At 33.1% G+C, this 17,587-nt stretch overlaps 2 protein-coding genes and 1 non-coding gene across 6 annotated transcripts in view; all 3 read right to left on the bottom strand.

The window, feature by feature from the left end:
* The window catches only part of LOC116849425 (homeobox protein MSH-D-like), a 10,700-nt gene extending 907 nt beyond the window's left edge, over window positions 1–9,793 (bottom strand). The window contains exons 1-3 of one of the 4 annotated variants that reach the window (XM_032826566.1): window positions 9,007–9,793; window positions 8,281–8,403; window positions 2,633–2,859 (exon numbers count right to left, since the gene is read on the bottom strand). In XM_032826566.1, coding sequence (XP_032682457.1) covers window positions 2,633–2,859; window positions 8,281–8,403; window positions 9,007–9,172 — 516 coding nt within the window. In that variant the 5' untranslated portion in view covers window positions 9,173–9,793. The remainder of the gene's footprint in view (window positions 1–2,632; window positions 2,860–8,280; window positions 8,404–9,006) is intronic. The other 3 variants (XM_032826565.1, XM_032826562.1, XM_032826563.1) reach the window with 3 other exon arrangements.
* Trnam-cau lies at window positions 409–481 on the bottom strand. Its single transcript has one exon. It is a non-coding gene; the product is annotated as a tRNA-Met (tRNA).
* A 2,188-nt stretch (window positions 9,794–11,981) lies between the features above and the next one.
* On the bottom strand, window positions 11,982–16,263 carry LOC116849404 (UBX domain-containing protein 4). Its single transcript, XM_032826534.1, has 7 exons — window positions 16,069–16,263; window positions 15,745–15,879; window positions 15,000–15,433; window positions 14,421–14,693; window positions 13,565–13,888; window positions 13,248–13,486; window positions 11,982–13,116 (listed from the first exon to the last, which is right to left on the bottom strand). The coding sequence occupies exons 1-7, from the start codon at window positions 16,148–16,150 to the stop codon at window positions 12,981–12,983; spliced, it is 1,623 nt and encodes a 540-aa protein (XP_032682425.1). The 5' UTR covers window positions 16,151–16,263; the 3' UTR covers window positions 11,982–12,980.
* Window positions 16,264–17,587: the final 1,324 nt, after the last annotated feature.

Here is a 17,587-nt window from a genome sequence, read left to right on the forward strand (position 1 = left end):
ATATATATATATATATATATATATATATATATATATATATATATATAATTACAAAAGTACACATCGAAAAATGGCATGTCGATCAAAACAACCTAAGTAGCAAGATAACGTCAAATAACATTTTAACAACGCATTAATGATGTCTTTAATGTCAATAATACGTCATTTGACATCATTATATAAGAACTGTAATCAATCCTGATCAATGTATAATAAATATATTTTGTAAAAGAATCGTTTCTTAGAGAATAAATTAATTCACTGACAAAGAGTTATGGTTCGTGAATAAATTATAACTTTTATATATTTACATTATTTTAAATTAAGATATCACTAAATGATTAAACAAAAATTATAATTTAGATTCTACTATTTACAATTTTATCATGATTAAGGATGTAAAATAATTGCCCCGGGTGAGGATCGAACTCACGACCTTAAGATTATGAGACTTACGCGCTGCCTACTGCGCTACCGAGGCAGTTGTAGGTTGAGTGTTTCTAATCAAGAAAGTACAGATTGTACTGTTTTGATACTATATATATTGTAAGTATTAAACAACACGCAAAAATATTTTGCAAAATTATATGCTATATTGTTTAAAATAGAGTAAAAAAGTGTCCATTTTTATACATGCTAGTAAAAGAGAACAAGTATTCCTTCTATATGTATAATTAAATGTATTAATAAATATCCGGAAAAAAGTTCATATATAATCATATAAAAATATACATGATTTTATACACAATAATATGCTTTTATAATATTTGTAATGAGTATATTTTAAGATACTAAGATATTATCAAGAAAATATTCTTTGGTGAAGAATACTATTACGTAAAGGAAGTATAGTAATCGTTTTTCTTAGCAATAAAATATTTTTTCTACGTGTGAGTATGCAATATTGCGAAGAATGTTGGAAGCGGTAACCATTTTATCTAATAATAATGTATTACGGAACGCTATAGAAAATAGAACACTGTTCTTTGTATAGATTTAAGTTTCTTCTGGATATTTAGATCTTTCCAGAGGTAGTCGCGAGGCGAGTATACAGTCAGCCATGTATCCTAATTAAAAAATCGACGCCTCTCCGGTTCGTCGCCTCGACGGCGCGCAGCAGCCGTCGCTCGGTACATTTCGTTCCGCCGCGGATGCAAGCTGCGCGACGACGGGACGTATAAGATAGGCGTGCGAGAAGAGGAGAAAAGGGGCCCCCCGAACCGGCTCGTTAACTCTGAGAAATATTGTGACAGTTATGTCTACGGCACGACGCGTCTCTTTCTTGCCTCTGATCCGTCGTCCGATCGTTCTCCCTTTCGGCCACGATCGCGGAGATAATTATCCGGCTCGTTCGCGATATTTCGACCGACGCTGGCAATTATTGCCGGCGAGCAACGAGCCGGCGATGACGGCGTAGTGTAATCTCCGCGATGGTGAATATTCCGAGTGCGTGCCGTAAATTAATTAGTTTAGAGCGCATGGAAGTATAAAGCGCGCGCTACAAAGTGCACGGCTGGATCTTATGTAATCGTCACACTTAGCGGGCTTTGTAATGGAATCGTCATGTGAAGGAATTATGACACTTTCACGGGTTTAATTTTGGAAGATAATGCACGTTGAAAGTGCACGGTGGATTAAGATCAATGTAAAAACAAAAGTAGAACTTGTGAAACATAGAGGAGAAATTATTTCGAAAACCTTTCTTGAAACTTGCTACAACCCCATTATATCATTTAGGATTTTTTGCATGAAACGCTTATATATTAAGTAAATATTAAATTATCACTTTTATTCCAGTAAATATCAACCAGTAAATATCAACGCATTAACGCAGTAAATATCAACGCATATTAAATTATCATTTCTATTCCAGTAAATATCAACCAGTAAATATCAACGCATTAACATTATAATAAACCACACAACAATGTGACTGTTGCATACAATATGTGTTATATTGCACTTACATTGTTAAGTAGAAATTATAACATTGATGTAGTATTAATATTGGTTGATGTTTACTGGGTTATTTCGATAAATATTTTTTAAGCTAATAATTTTTTATATAATACCAACTCCATATTCTATGACTTATTTTTGCAAAATCTTTTATGTTTAATTTTAAATATTTTATGACTAGCGTCTAAACTCCTATATGCAAAAAAATTGTCTTTGAAAAGGTTAAATACTTGGCCAAAAATTTCTAACTATGATAGTTCGCTAGAAAGATGGGTGTACAAGTGCTAATTGGTCTAAAAGGGCAATCTTCCCCCATGGCGCCATGATCTGGCGCCTGAACACATGGTGTTCCATAGGCTCATAATTTAGAGTCAGTTGATTTTAAGGAACACGAGGTACAAGGAACTTAAATTCCTTCAGGTGCTAAAGAAACTTTACGGAAGTCAAAGACATTATCGCAATTTATCGAGTACACATATATATCCTGTGTAAATTGTGATATATGCATTCTGCTTTCCCTACTCTGCACTAATTAAATTTACTTATGGTATGAGCGAATGTATAGGAGTAGTTCGTAACACTACTAAATATTGTTGAACCAAAGTAAGATCAGCTTTACGAGATAACTTCTTGAAGGAACAATTGACTTATATACCGTATCTAAGGTATTTACCTGCGTTTCCGTGAGCTTTAAAGTTTTGCTTAACTGCAACCGTTTTGCCACACTCAGATATTTGTTCCTCTCAAATTCCGTCTCCAAGGACTTAATTTGTGCAGCAGTGAATGCTGTACGTGGTCTTTTCTTCCTTTCGTCGTCACTGATATTGCCAGTGATTTTCTCCTGGGCGTCTGTATCTGCTATTGTGGTGGAATTCGCACCACTGCTGCTAGTACACACTTCTGCAACAATGTTTCGCATTCTTATACCGACAAGATACACAACATCTAAATAATAGCTTTGTCGAGCTTCTTTAAACATATTTTGCGACTAATTAGCAACAACATACATCAGCAGTACATTTATGACACCTCGGAAATGAAATCGGCCGCTAATCATCGAATATTCGTGTTATGTAAGTACACTTTTGATGATCGAGTGTTGATGTATCAAACGCAAGCTATCAAACATAGTTTGATTAAGTTTGATTAAGTAACTGCAAATTACAAAGCGCTACGTGTCGCCCGATGAAATGAGAAAATAACATAATATTGTCTGAATAACTGATGCGAACATCGAAATCGCGTCATCACTCATTCGAAACCCGTTACTTTCGTCGTGAGCACCATATCTTTATCTTTTTAATCGCTTTTGAATGAGGTTAACGCGACACGCGAGCTTGTGCTGTTGAGTGCGAGCAGGTTCCAATTACCCCCGTGGAATCCTCTTCCTCATCAATCTCGGGACTCTCTTTTTGTCCGCCGAAGTTGTTTATATTTATATTTATCTCGGCTACAAGGAGGCCATACATGACGTCGCGTCGCTCGTCGTAAGGAATGTCTTCGGACTCGCTTTTAGGCGGCTGGTAACAAGACCACGCTCTTAAACGCCGGAGGATCATCTTCTAATTATCTGCCCATTCGTCATCCGACGAAAAAGCGTAGGATCGCGACAGCTGAGTGAGCTTTCATGGGACACTTGCGACTAACGTTGGAAACGTTACTGATATTGGTATAGATGAAATAAACTCGTTACTCCTGAAGTAATATTTCTTTGAATAATAACCGCTTCAAATAAAATATTTGTTATCTTCCAAAAGTTCCAAAGTTAGACTAATATTTCGATTGATTTTCCGAATGATGACGTATTTTCACTATCCTCAGAATAACAAATAAGGTCATTAGTGTCTTCCTTGGTTTTCCTCTCTTTAGTGTGTTCAAAAAAATTCTTAAAAATTATTGAAACTTCCTTTAACCTTCTAATTAAAAATTACATAACTTTATTGTGACAAATAAATTGCTAAGTATTTTTAATTCCTATTTTGAATAATTTTTAAACAAAAATGCTTTAAGAAATTTTAAACACAACTGCTCTAAGAAACGAATAGTTTTTAGAATTGCCCGGATATACGTCCTGGTTATCGAGCTCATTCAGTATTAGTTATTCTAGTGTCAATGAATCGGGAGAGCTATCCAGTTTACAGAAAGAAATCGCGAATTTAAATGGCCTCTCTTGAGCTGCACCAGCAATAAATATCCCGAAAAAACTATTCGCGGCGGAGTCGTTCGGAGGAGTGCCGTTTACTGGCTACTAATTGTCAGACGGCGACGTAATTGTCGCGTTTCTCGCACGTTTTTCGTGGTTTCCTCGCCTACGGTCGTAGTACAGAATCGTCGGCTAAAACCGTACCGCCTCTAATTCACTCTGCGCGTAATGTGCCAGTGACGTGCGTACTTGATGCAGCCCTCCGCTTTTGCGTTTTCAAAAGGGGATCATGATAGCCGTTGAGGCAGCGCTTTAGTATTTCGTAGTTAGATCACCATGTATTTTTGTAAGCTTTTGAATATAACATTGAGAAACTTGTGTTTTGTTCGTATATTATAAGAATGTACATACTTATGTATAGACTTGCTTTATGTCTTTGTTTTGATCTATGATCCTTTGTCAGTGTTCCAGTAACATTCGTCTACTTATTTTCAAGATAAAAGACTCACTCTCAAAGAAGACAAGAAGTCAAACTAAACTTTTTGATTGACCCAATACGTAGCTATTCTTAATACTTCAATCAAGATACTGCAAAATTTCATATTATTATCATGTGAATGTCAGAATTAAATTGTACAATATGCGATACACGTGAAATCATCACGACTTGCTCGCAACCGGAAACATGTGGAAAAGAAAAGTACGAAAAGAGCCTGCAAGACGTGATTCCCGCACGGCTCATTTGTCGTCGAGCTTCTGTCCCGGTTGCATTGACGAATGAGCTCTGGGAAGGAGCAGGAAAGGATTGGTGTAGAGGATACGGCCGTAAAAAGGAGCCGACGACACAGGGGGCAAAGGGGAATTAAGCTCGAGAAGCAGAGACACGTTGAACGTCGCGGAAATAGAATACCACACCCTCTAGTTTACCTAATTGCTGCGAGCCACAGCGAACTTGTCTCCTAATTATTCGCTGACGAATGGCACGAGAACGCGCAGTTCACGATAAAGCGCGGCTAAATCTCATTCGTCTGACGTTGCTTGCGGTTTCATGCTTGCCATCATTCGTAAGGATAATTAATTTGTGTATGAGCCGCGACGATTGACAAATCTTTGGAGGTAACTTGAGGAATGAATTCTTTGTTATACAAGCTCGTCATTCCAAGAGAATTTAGCATTTAAATTAGTTAAATTTTATACTAAAGAGAATTGCTTAAATTACTCAGGCAGTAAAGTGGTAAAAGAAGCTTTACTCTTTTTAGATATATTTTAGATGCTTTTACGGCGCTACTTAGAAATTTGTGATGTTTCTGGGGAGTTACTGATTCCTTTGCAAGAGAAAATATGTCACATACAAGAACTGTATAAGATATTGAATATTTCATTTTTATAGAATATACACTTTTACCTTAACAGCATTAATGAATTAATATATATGATCAGCGTAGAAATAAGAATATGAGTATTATATATGAATTAGTGATGTTAATGTATCTGTGTAGCTAAGTACTCGAGTATTATCTGAATACCGGAATTTTTCGACTACATATAGAAAAATATTATTTAACTGCTAAGAAAAGCCAGTAAACAAAAAAAATTAGAACAACATTTTGAAATATTGATTTTACTCGTATCTCTTGAACATTTTTGTTTAATATTTAAAAACATTTCAAAGGTATCGGAGAATACGATACCTTTGAATATATTGCGATAATTTTTAGAAATATTAAAGTGTCGAAGTTATTCGTAATAATGTTGATAGAATGTTAAAAACTACATATTAGAAAATGTTACATGTTACCAAATATTGTTGCAATAACGTTCTATTAATGATTTTTTGCTTACTGGCGGATACTTAGGTATCCAATTATTATGAAAATTACCCCAATACTTTCGAGTGATCGTGATTAATTTGCTTCAAGAAACAAAATACAAAATCAGCTGATGCGACATTGGTTACTAAAACCAATAACAAATGGATATTTCAGTAACTGCGAATGTGAGTATACAAGTACATGATTATATAAACTACCTGTTTTATACTGACATCATTAATATGAAAGTAAAACTGTTGCCCAAATCATAATGAGCTCGTTCAAGAAGAAGCGCTTTTCTCTCGCGTCGTTCCTCGCTCTTTATGCTGTTCTCTCACGAAAATTTACGTGCCACGTTGACGGCTTTGTAGTTGGACGCGACGTCCCACATATCTCACTCGCAACGCACGACGCAAACGAGAATTGTCCCTTCCTTGGATCTCGAATTTATCGCTTTGCCCATTACGGCGTGTAAATCATGGCGTAGATTCGAGACCTCGCATGGAAATTAGTTAAGCCCTTGTGATATTCCGCAAAATTAAGTCACCTGGCTCTTGTATTAATTACCCGTAAAACGCAAACAAGATCGCTCTCCACTATGTTGTCTCGACCAAAATGTATCAAAGACGATTCTAGTTTTAGAAACAGAGTATTCTGACAACAATCATTTTCAAAAATAACTTTATACACAAGATTTACATAGGCCAACAACTAACGTTCACATCATAATGCCCAACACAATAAATAATAATAAATAACGATAAATAATAAAGTAGGAATATAAACTAGGTGCTTATTGACGTTGTTCAGATGAACAATATAAAATGACAAAATAATGAATAATAAATTAACTATAATATCGTAAAAAAGTCTTTAAAACAATATCTGAATTTCTCAGAATTTCTCACAAGAAAATATTTTTCCCAAAAATATTTGTTTGTAATATTTACATTTCATTAATTTCGTTTCATTAATTTCATTTCATTAAATACTTCAAGAAGCGTGTATTTTTTCTAAAAACTTTAATAATCTAACACATTTTGAAAGAGACACATTAGAAAAATCTCAAAGATATCTTGCTAGCATTTATCTTTGAAATTTTATTGCAAGTAAAAGAGCAGGTTTTGCTGCACTTCCATGACAGAATTAGCAGGAGACAAATAAATAGTGGACGAAGAGCAGAAACATTGAGTGGGCGTGGAACCTGCAGGAAGTAATGGATCAAACTCACAGGCGACAGTCTTCTCCACGCGATCTTACGAATTCGTTACCGCAAGGAGTCGCACATATGGATTTTATAACAATTAGTCCCTCTGGTACCCGTTATAATGTTACCAGCTAACCGATGCAAAATCGGTTTCAGCGGATGGCGATATAATTCTTGACAGTCTCAAAGACTCCAAATAATCTATGAAGATCTTACAACATAGGCGCACTTGCACCGTCATTAGTTAAGAAAACTATTTTTGCTTCTTATTAACACCGTCAAGGTTCTGCGAATAGTATACGGTAAAAGAAGACTTAAAAATTTTGCTCATTGTGTTGCCATTGTGTTAATATAAAATAAAGAGACGTAAGAGAAATAAAGAGACGTATAAACAGCTGTTGATGTCGTTTAAAAAAGTGACCCTCAATTTTCATGATTTACTAAATGTGAGATGACATCTTTTTTGAAATTGCAGTTTTACTAAAAAACATTATTTGCATTGCAACTAATACTCAAATATTATATCTTTAAATTTTATCATCCTTAATGGAATTAATAACACACAGGAGAACTATACAGTTCTAACATATACAGTTCTCCCGAAGTGTAAAATTACAGGTGTCATGAAGATTAAGTTAATTTTTCTCTGACATGTCACATTAATAACATTTTACGATTGAAATGCCGATGTTTGTCATTGATGGAGATAACTTTCGTAATCGTTTGATTTCAGGAAACAAATATGTGCATAAAGTGCTTCCACGATGATAAAGTAACAATATTCTCGGCTGAAATAACTTTATTAGCTATTATCGACGAATTCAAATATTTTCGAAATCTTTATTCATTCGTTTTCGCTCGAAATGTCTTTATTAATCAGGCGATTTAACAAAATAAATACAGATGTTCGACACTTGTGTAACGTGGAAGCTTTCCCGTTCCAGGATTGGCGTTAATAAAAACGTATTGCCGGTATTTGCGGATTTGTTGAAATTTTAAATAAATATACATATGGATTTCTTTTTTAGGAAAAAATATATATATTTTTCGTGTATTGAGAAATAAAGAAAATAATCTTTTAAGAAAAATATTTCATCGTAAACATTTATACGATTGTCTGAAAACTCAATTTTGTTTAATAATACTCTAATGAAACTCACCGTAATACATTTCTGGTTCCGGAGATGTCGAGCAAACCATATCGGTATCATCGAGTTCAATTTCTTCCGCCATTAGCATAGATGAATCGGGAGCAACAAGTACTCCCGTGTCCGATTCTTTACCTAGTAAATATATACACAACTATTTTAGTTCTTCCTTATTACAGATTTTAATCTAGATTATTGTCTGCAAAGTCCTTTCAAGTAAGAAAAAAATATGTATTACCACTACAAAAATTTTCTGTAATACATAATAAAGCAATATATTATTAATTACACATTTAATTAATTTATTGAATATTCAAAAATAATATCTTGTAAATTATAAAATTGTGACAAATTAGATAAACAAATAATAAGTTTTATTGTGTAGTCATTTTTATTTCGTTAATCACACAATTCTCACTACGTTTGTGAGATATCCCATACAAATGTTTAAAATATATCTTAGAGACATCCTAAAGATCATGCATCTCTGGGATATCTCTGGGATTTCGGATATTTGTGTTGTATGAAATTTTTCATATCATAAAAGTTGGATAGAATATCATTAATTACATTATAAAGAAAGCTTTCAACGCAATGATAATTTATCAAATTAATAAAAGTGAACACACTTTATACTATTTATACTATTTATACTATTTACCTTTTTACTCTTCTCAGTAAAATATTTAACGAAGTTTAATCGTAACAATTTTAAATATATCTTTTATTATTACTTACTTTTTTGCGGAAATATATCGGTCTGCTGTGGAAATTTATCATCTTCTTCATTCTTCTTGCTCGGCGCTAATAATCTCTCGATACTAAAAGAGCACATCTTTAAATTCTCCGCCGGATCGTTTGCTTCTTTCAACAAATCGGATTTTCTAAACTGTTCATCGGACATCTTAAATTTGTTTTGGCTGAGACGTTCAGAAGTGTTCACACATATTTATTAGTAGTACCTATCGAAATTCTTCATACTCTCAAGTGATTATCGCGCAGACATTGATGCACATTAATTTCTCATTTTCTTCGAGGATGTTGTTTTTCTTCAAGGATTATATGCTTCAACTGTCAGTCACTAACTATCCTTTCACAAAAGGAAGTAAAACTCTGCTTTCGCGATATCTAGTTGACGTATCTTAGACACCAATCAACCAACTATAAAACTTCACTGAAATATAATTCCACGATTTCAATATCTCACATTGCAGCATCCTTTTTGTCAGTTAGCACATTGCACTTGAAAATGGAAAAGGAACGAAAACATCGATGATCGAAACAGACAGATAGCAAAGCTGGCTACATTGGTACCCCTTGATCTGTTCGAGAGATTAGAGCCGAAACCAGCGACTTGGGGTTGCACACGGTGTTCAACAATATTTTTTTGGCACACAAGTCAAATTCTTCGTCCCTCGAGGCGGTATTACGAAGCCACGTGCTCACAACGTCATCGTCAAACCGACCAATCTGACTATTCTCTGGGCGGATCTTGGCAAGCACGTGCGCTTCTGGAAGGAGCTTTTAATGATCTCGTAGTGTGAGACGGTAGCGACCACTAAACGGTGGTAATGAGGTAACCATAAATTTCTGTCACCGCCCTGGAACGTCGTTTAATAATCGTGATAGGGAGTAGACGAGATGCGAAATTGATTCAGTTATGAAAGCCAACGACTTAATAGAGTTATCGTAAATTTTAACTACAAGAATGAGTGCAGACAATTTAAATGGTTGTGACAGAATTAGCTCTGAGTTGAATATTCTTGCTCTTTTGATCAGTTATCTGATAAAATTCTTAATAATTAAAATTTAATGTTGGTGTGAATTTTTTTATGTTATATGTGGGCATGAATGCTTGCAAAGCTATATAGACTATCTTACGCTGAAAATAGGTAATATAGAATATAATGATTTGGCAATTGACTGGATAACATAGTACCACTTAATAACACGTTGGTTAAACGAGTATTTCTGCCTCAGAAATTGCTATTTTGGTGATCATTTGGCGCTGACGGTTATTACAGTGAGAAACATCTCTCCTATGTGGCGCACATATTTACAGATTATCGTATATAACAATAAGATCATTTTGAGGACCTTATGAACATAAAAAACTGGATATTCGTTACATTATTAGACATTGTCAAGAAACAGTTTGTCACACATGTATATTTATAAATTTACTTCGTGTACTATATTTCAGTAAATTTGCTTCTGCATATAATAAATCCTTATTTTAACGTTTAATATACAAACTAATAAAATTATTTATGTAGATTTGGTCTAGGCTTTATATAGTCCATTTATAATTATCGTATAACTTGATTGAGCTAAATAGATTTTGACAAATACGAATTAAAATTTTGAATATGATAACGCAAATTATCCTTGTTGGACAACATTGCTCTTGGAATTATTACTCCAACAAACGGACTTCATTTGATTTATTGCAAGGATTGAAATTATATGACAATGTTCTCTGGAACCACTTGAAAAGTGTGACTAGAAAGAGATCACGTTACCGATACATGTAGTGCCTTTCTGTGATGTTTTATGACCAGAAAGCCGAAACCTTTGCGGTAGCTACTAAATCAAAATATTTGTTAATTTCACACTTAATTGACAAGTGGCTGTTGACAGCTTAGATGGTCGTAGATTACCTTTTCTAAATGTCGTAGATGGCCTTTTTTAAATGTGTCTGCCGCATAATGTAACAGCGACAGGTTGCTAGCATTCGTTTTTTCTTGCCTTGAATATATTTTTGGAATCATATTTCGGCACACGAAAAATTTTCGAGTCGCAGTTTTGGGCATAATGTATTGCAAGTTACAAAATATTATTAAAACATAATTTACAATTGGTCAACGATATTTTATAATAAACATATATTGTAACATAATTTTTATTTCAGTTATGCCGAAAATATATCGGATTTTTCTTTTGTTTACATTTCACCTTGTTTTAAAACAATTAAACATATATATGTAATTATTAAAACTTTCTTCGTTACTTTCTTGACTTCATGCCGTTTCATGGATAAGATTCGGGATTCTTAAGGTTCCTATGTTTTCGCCGCGGCCATCTTGATTTATGACGTCAGAAGTAAGAAAATATACACAAAATTCTTACAAAATACGTAGTCACAAAAAGATATATCAATAAAATGACACTTCTAATTAATTGAGCAAATGTGTGAAAAATAAACATTTTCTTTTTATTCTAACAATTAATAAATAACTGAAAATTTACATGATGAAATTATGAAGAAAAGTAAGTTAAAAAAGTAGATTTCGTATCACATTAATTTTTACAATAATTTATTGATTGTTAAAGCAAACAAAAGCGTTCTGAATATTTCACAGTATGCTCGATTGATCGCAAGTATCATTTCATGGTAATATCTTTTTATTTCAATGTAGTTAGCAAAAATTTTTGTCGTTTATTTTCTAATGTCATCAATCGCGAGTTCCTTAGCGAGGAACCAGGCGTCTTACAACTTAAAGTGATTTAAAGACAAGAAAGTCATCAATGAGTTTTCGGATATTATTTATTTTGTTAGATTAAATGTAGCGAATAAATTGAATGTGCCAACTTACTTTAAATATTAACGTTTATTATATTAGCACAAAAACTAGTACGGATATGAAAAGAAAACAACGTAATATTTTCACCTTAAATATATAGGGAATTAAGCAAAAAGAGAGAGATAGAGATAATATCATAAGTTGTTTTATATTTATTACTTTAGGCGTTACTAGAACCAAACCCTTTGTATCTTGTGCACTTACTACCATTAGGAAGTAAACATTCTTATCTATTATTAAATTCACATAGACATTTACATAGGCGAATTGCAATATTTCATACACTAATTATCTTAATTTATAATCGCACTCTTATTGTTATTGTAAAAAACATAATGAATAATATAAAATTTATATAATCTACTAGAAAGTGTGAAAATATATGTTTCGTTATTGAAATGATATAATTCGAATCTTTTGTTATCCAAAATTGAAAAAAAAATTTTGAGAAATATTTTTAAAGAAACTTATGTTACTCTCTCAAACTTAAGATTTATATAATGAAATGGTAATGTGTGGATATATATCAGATTTCTCAAATCTAGTGAGTCTTTTCACAAACTCAAAAAATATTCACGAGATTTTCATAGTTCGTATGTTGATATTTACGAAACTTATTACTTTTGGTCCATGTGTCACAATACCCGTTACTTGAATATTCCATGTGTGTGTGTGTGTGTGATCCATTTTACATGTTCATTTTTTTCAAATATGTTTTACTCATATTTATTGTGATTTGTTAGAATGCACTAAATCACCCCAATAAACATCAAGCTAGCATTATTATATACGTATTAACATTATAATATACGTTTTTTAAAATGCAACAAAGCATTATAATAAACGTTACGTTATAATGACAATTCAAATAAAATGGCCATCTTACTGACAGTAAAGTGTTTAACGAATAATTGCTTTCACGATATTACTGCGCGTATATATTTAAATATTATATTAGAAATTGTTTGTCAGAACATGTGACTTGTGTGAAAAATATATTGTGAATAACTTACAATATTAACAATAAAGAGTACCGAATATCAATTGCATCATAGTAATATATATATATATATCAAGATTAATTAAAAACACAATTGCTTGCGTAATACAAACTAAATTTTCAATAAATTACATTTGTTGTGTAGAATTACCATTCCAAGTGTTATTTTCATCATTATCATCACCGTCTGAATGTAGTCTGTGTATATTTCCTTGTGCCCTGATTGTTGTCCCTTCTCGATTACCCAAATATCTTCTAAACAAACTGTATCATAAATAGTAACATTTAATATATTGAAATTTCTGTATCTCTTGTAATTTTATTATATTATAAGCGCAAGTACATAGAACCATCGTGTCTGTAAGACAGTTTACCGTGATAATTAGAAAACCTACCCCGAAGACTGAGCTACATTTCGATGATTTGATGGACTCGCTCTATCGGCAGTTCTTGTTATTTCTGTGCCATCGTTGTCAGAATTGCGTTGATTATTCGCATTTCTGTTAGTGCCAAAGAAATAATCTACTATGACCAAGAAGAAGTTGTAAATACCAATAACGGGTGTAAATAAGGGCCACATATAGCGAGATAAGAAGCCGTTCTGCACCGATGTGGCCGGTGTTGTAACATTAGACTGAAAACGTAAGAAGATATATAGTAAACAAATACAAGTATAATGTTTTGTTGAAAAATACTAGATAACTGTACTCACGAAGGAAGCTTTTAATTCCTTCTTCATAGGAAGAATTAAAATAACGGCGGTTGGGACCAGTTCTAATTCTAGAAGAGTCTTGTCGTTTTCCTCGTTCGTCAATATTCTTCGAGGAAATGAAGTAGACATGGAAAATTGCCGGGAGGGCAGTTCGATATTTTCGACTACGTAATTACGTAAGGTGCGCACAGTACTAGATGGTTCAAACTGCCCTGTATGGGTGCTGCCAGATGGCAATCTAAATTGGATTCTAGCCGTGTTGCTGGATATTGGATTCTGTTTAGGTTGTTCTTGTTGACACTGCTGTTGTTGCTGCAACTGTCCCTATTGTAACATAAAATGTATAAATAAATTTTATAAGGCTCTTTGATGTCCAATCACATTAGATTATTAAAAAAATCTTTAGGAACTTCTACATAGATATTGTAACATAATAAATCAAGCAATACAAGATTATGATATTATCTCCAAGTCGTCATGAAATATAATTTGTTATCAATATTATCCAAACATTTCGATTCTACTTCAGATCAAAATGTTTTCTCTTCAATGGTAAATATACTTGGTACATAAACATTATTATATTATACAGATCAAGTATTGAAAGGAAAATCAAAGTAAAACGAGAAAAAATATCGGGACGAGGTTTAGCTGAAGTCAGGATTCGAACTCTTTCGCTTATCGGACGATAACTCTCACTATTGAGCTACTCAGGTACCACACTTACCGATACTTCTCTTATCTAGTTGTATTTGTCAAAAAAGCATGTTCCTTAGTTCACTTTACATTTCTTACAGTACTTTAAAGTTCATTCCGGCTGGGAATAGAAGTTAAATGCTAATGATTAAAGTATTACCTGTAGCGCAAGCTCTTTTTGTTTCCGCTCCAATTTGTCTTGAACAATTTGTTGCCTAACTTTTTCACGGGCTGCAGCTTCGGCAACTTTTTCCCGCATCCTTTCCTCGCAAGCTTGTTTTATCTCCAATTCTTGCTGTGTTTGCCGCATTTTTTGTACGTCGCGTCCCCTTTTGCGCCTCTCAACCTCACGTTCTTGTTCTTTCTTCATTTCTTGCTCCACTCGTTGTTTTCGTTGAACTTCTATTAACTTGCGCGCTCTCTCTAGTTTTTCCTGTCAATGTGTAACAAATATAAGTTGTTGTTGAGTAATTAGCTGTAGTTATGCAAGTAATGAATAGAAAAGGGGTAAATAAGTAAAAAAAACCAGACTACTAAAAATTGGCGAAATTAGAAAACAAAAACTGTCTTTTAATTAATTTTAGACATCTATAACCTTTTCTCTTTTATATAGAAAGACATATAGAACTGCTTATTAATAATAAAAATTAAAAAATCATAATTTTGTAAGTTGAAATATTTTTGCATAACTATGGCTGATTATGTTAAGTTTCACTATTTTCATGTGTGCTTCACATACCTCTGTTGTCAATTCATTGTTCTGAACATCTTGTTTATCTTCAGTATTTTTTTGTAGTTTTTCATTATTGTTTTCGTTATTTGTGTTTGAAGCTGTTGCTTTTGTAGAATCTTCTGCATTCTCTTTATTATTTGAGACATCAGCTGTTGTAGATTCAAGCGTGACTAAATCTACATTTGAGTTACATTTGACATTATCTTTATTCAGTAATTCAGTAGATTCAGCAGCAGCATTGTTACTGCTGCTAGCAGCTGCAGCTTTCTGTTCTGCATCAATTAAGCTTGATGAAGAATTTTTACTCGTCTTTCCTGCTTGTGTCAATACATTATTAATCTTTGATACTAAATCATCTGCAGTTACAGCACCAGCAATTATTTCCAATGGAGTTCCATTTTCTCCAATGAAAAATAAAGATGGTACTGGCACCAATTGATCTGATTATAAATTTAAGGAAACCTTGAAAGCATTATAAATATAGAGAATTCTTTTAACACCTGAGTTTACTGAAAAACATTATCATAAATTACAAACTTATATTTTCAAGACCACATATTCAATATTTTTTTTTTTTCAGAATATCCTCGTATTAGTCTTATTTTGATTGACATATGTAGTCCAAAATAAAACCAATTCTTAAGAAATTCATTTTATGACATCCTAAATACTATCCTAAAAAAGATATAGCATTATGGATAAAAGAATATAAAAAAAATATAATATTGTTAAGACTTATATGAGAGGATACAGATCTGTACAAAAAACCCATAAGCCTCGGATTCGCTCTCTACTCTTATAGCTACGAAATGCTCCTCTTCCAAACGAGAAGAAACCTCTGGAGCATTAATTAATTGGGCAAGTTGTGCTGATGTGTCATCTTTGCCTATAAGGATATATCAAAGTATGACAAAGTCCAGATTTTTGCAAGTATGGCTAATGATACTATAAAATCCATACTATATATTTGTACTCCATGTACTGTCATGTGTTTTTATATTACTTTCGTTAATTAAAAGAGAAATTTCCATAATATGACTCAGACCTAACCTATCTAAAAACTGCAGTTACGTACCTTCAATAAACACAACGAAAATTGCCTTTTTCGATTTTGACGTTAGAACAGCTTCACTAATACTTCCCTCAAACCACTTCATTATATACAGAAATTTATATATTTCGTTCTATGTTTTTTGATATTGTCATGCAATGACGTAATGACAGAAACTGCCAGAAACTGCGTAGCAAATATCTAAAATTTTACGATGGATTTAAAGGATCTGCAGGAATATAGTAGAGACCTCTTTCGTGGAGACCTGGGAACTAACATTGGTATTTTAAAAAATTTTGAGTAAAATACAGAGAAAATCGCCTTATAATTGTGATATTTATAATCAGGATAATAATCTGAAAAGTGCTACAGAGTAATTTTTGGGAAAAAGGTTTGTTGAAATAAAAGTAGTCTAAGGATGTTTTCCAATTACTTAACCATCTTGACACACACGTATAACCAGTTTATTGGTCATATATTATCTAAAATATCTTGTAAGATAATATGCGATAAATTGGTTTTGTGTAACACAGTGTACGCAACTGGAAAGCACCCTAAATTATTTGAATTAATTCGACTAAAGGCTGGTTTATAATGGCCGTAATCCGTTAATTTATGCTGGAATCGTAAAAAATTGACCAATCACAGTCGATTATTCTTCTATAATTCGATTATAATTGGTAAATTTTTTACGGTTCCGGCATAAATTAACGGCCATCATAAATCAGCTTTTAAGCCCGTATCAGACTACGGATTAAGATTGAGATTGAATTGAAAATTGGTCAATCAAAGCAAAGTTCACCAAACTTGAGATTAGTGAATTTTGCTCTGATTGGCTAAATTTCAATTCAATCTCAATCCTAATTTATAGTTTGATAGGGCTTAAAGTGCAGTAGGAATCTCTCTATATTTTAATTTATTATAAATTTTCATAAGCCTAATCGCAAAATCGGGCTCTGTAATACCATTGGCACTAATGTAAGAAAGACATAAAAAATTGTTTGGTGAGCAAATATAATATCTATGAGGCAAAATATGTTAAGTTACAGTTACTATGAAAAGTATAGTCCAGCTGCATTAACGTGCAGCTGTTGCGTCCGCGCGAGCGATGCATTAGGATGCGTTTCCACTTAGCGCATCACGCGTCGCGTCGTTCTTCGCGGACCAATCAAATCGTCCCATTGTATTTGTCGTAATATTAGGCAATAAAATGGGATGATTTGATTGGTCCGCGATGGACGATGCGACGCATGACGCGCTAAATGAGAACGCACCCAATAGCTAGGAGGCTAGAAGAATTTTCTTCATTGGACAAGACGAAGAGGTTACCAGAGACGTATTTAGTAACTACACAAATTCACATAAATATCCTAATATTTACTAAATTTAGGGTTACTTCTGCGATATTCCTAATAAATGTTGACTACGAGCATGATTGGCTTCTTTCTGCTTTTTCTTTTTCAAAGTGTTTATTCTTTCTATTTGCGTTTTTTTATGTGCCATAATCCTTAAGTTGCATTTAAAATGAAATAGATATATATTG

This window comes from Odontomachus brunneus, unplaced genomic scaffold, assembly GCF_010583005.1.
Source record: "Odontomachus brunneus isolate Ranch 3 - 2012 unplaced genomic scaffold, Obru_v1 Obru_scaffold_115, whole genome shotgun sequence".
NCBI lineage: Eukaryota > Metazoa > Arthropoda > Insecta > Hymenoptera > Formicidae > Odontomachus > Odontomachus brunneus.

Bases quoted from the DNA above. Each gene is read 5' to 3' on its own strand.
- LOC116849404 (XM_032826534.1), bottom strand. From the start codon at position 16,150: ATGAAGTGGTTTGAGGGAAGTATTAGTGAAGCTGTTCTAACGTCAAAA. The intron at 15,434-15,744 runs GTATCCTCTCAT...ATTTATAATCAG, and splicing joins TGGGTTTTTTGTACAGATCT to ATCAATTGGTGCCAGTACCA. The intron at 13,117-13,247 runs GTAGGTTTTCTA...TTTATGATACAG, and splicing joins AATGTAGCTCAGTCTTCGGG to TTTGTTTAGAAGATATTTGG.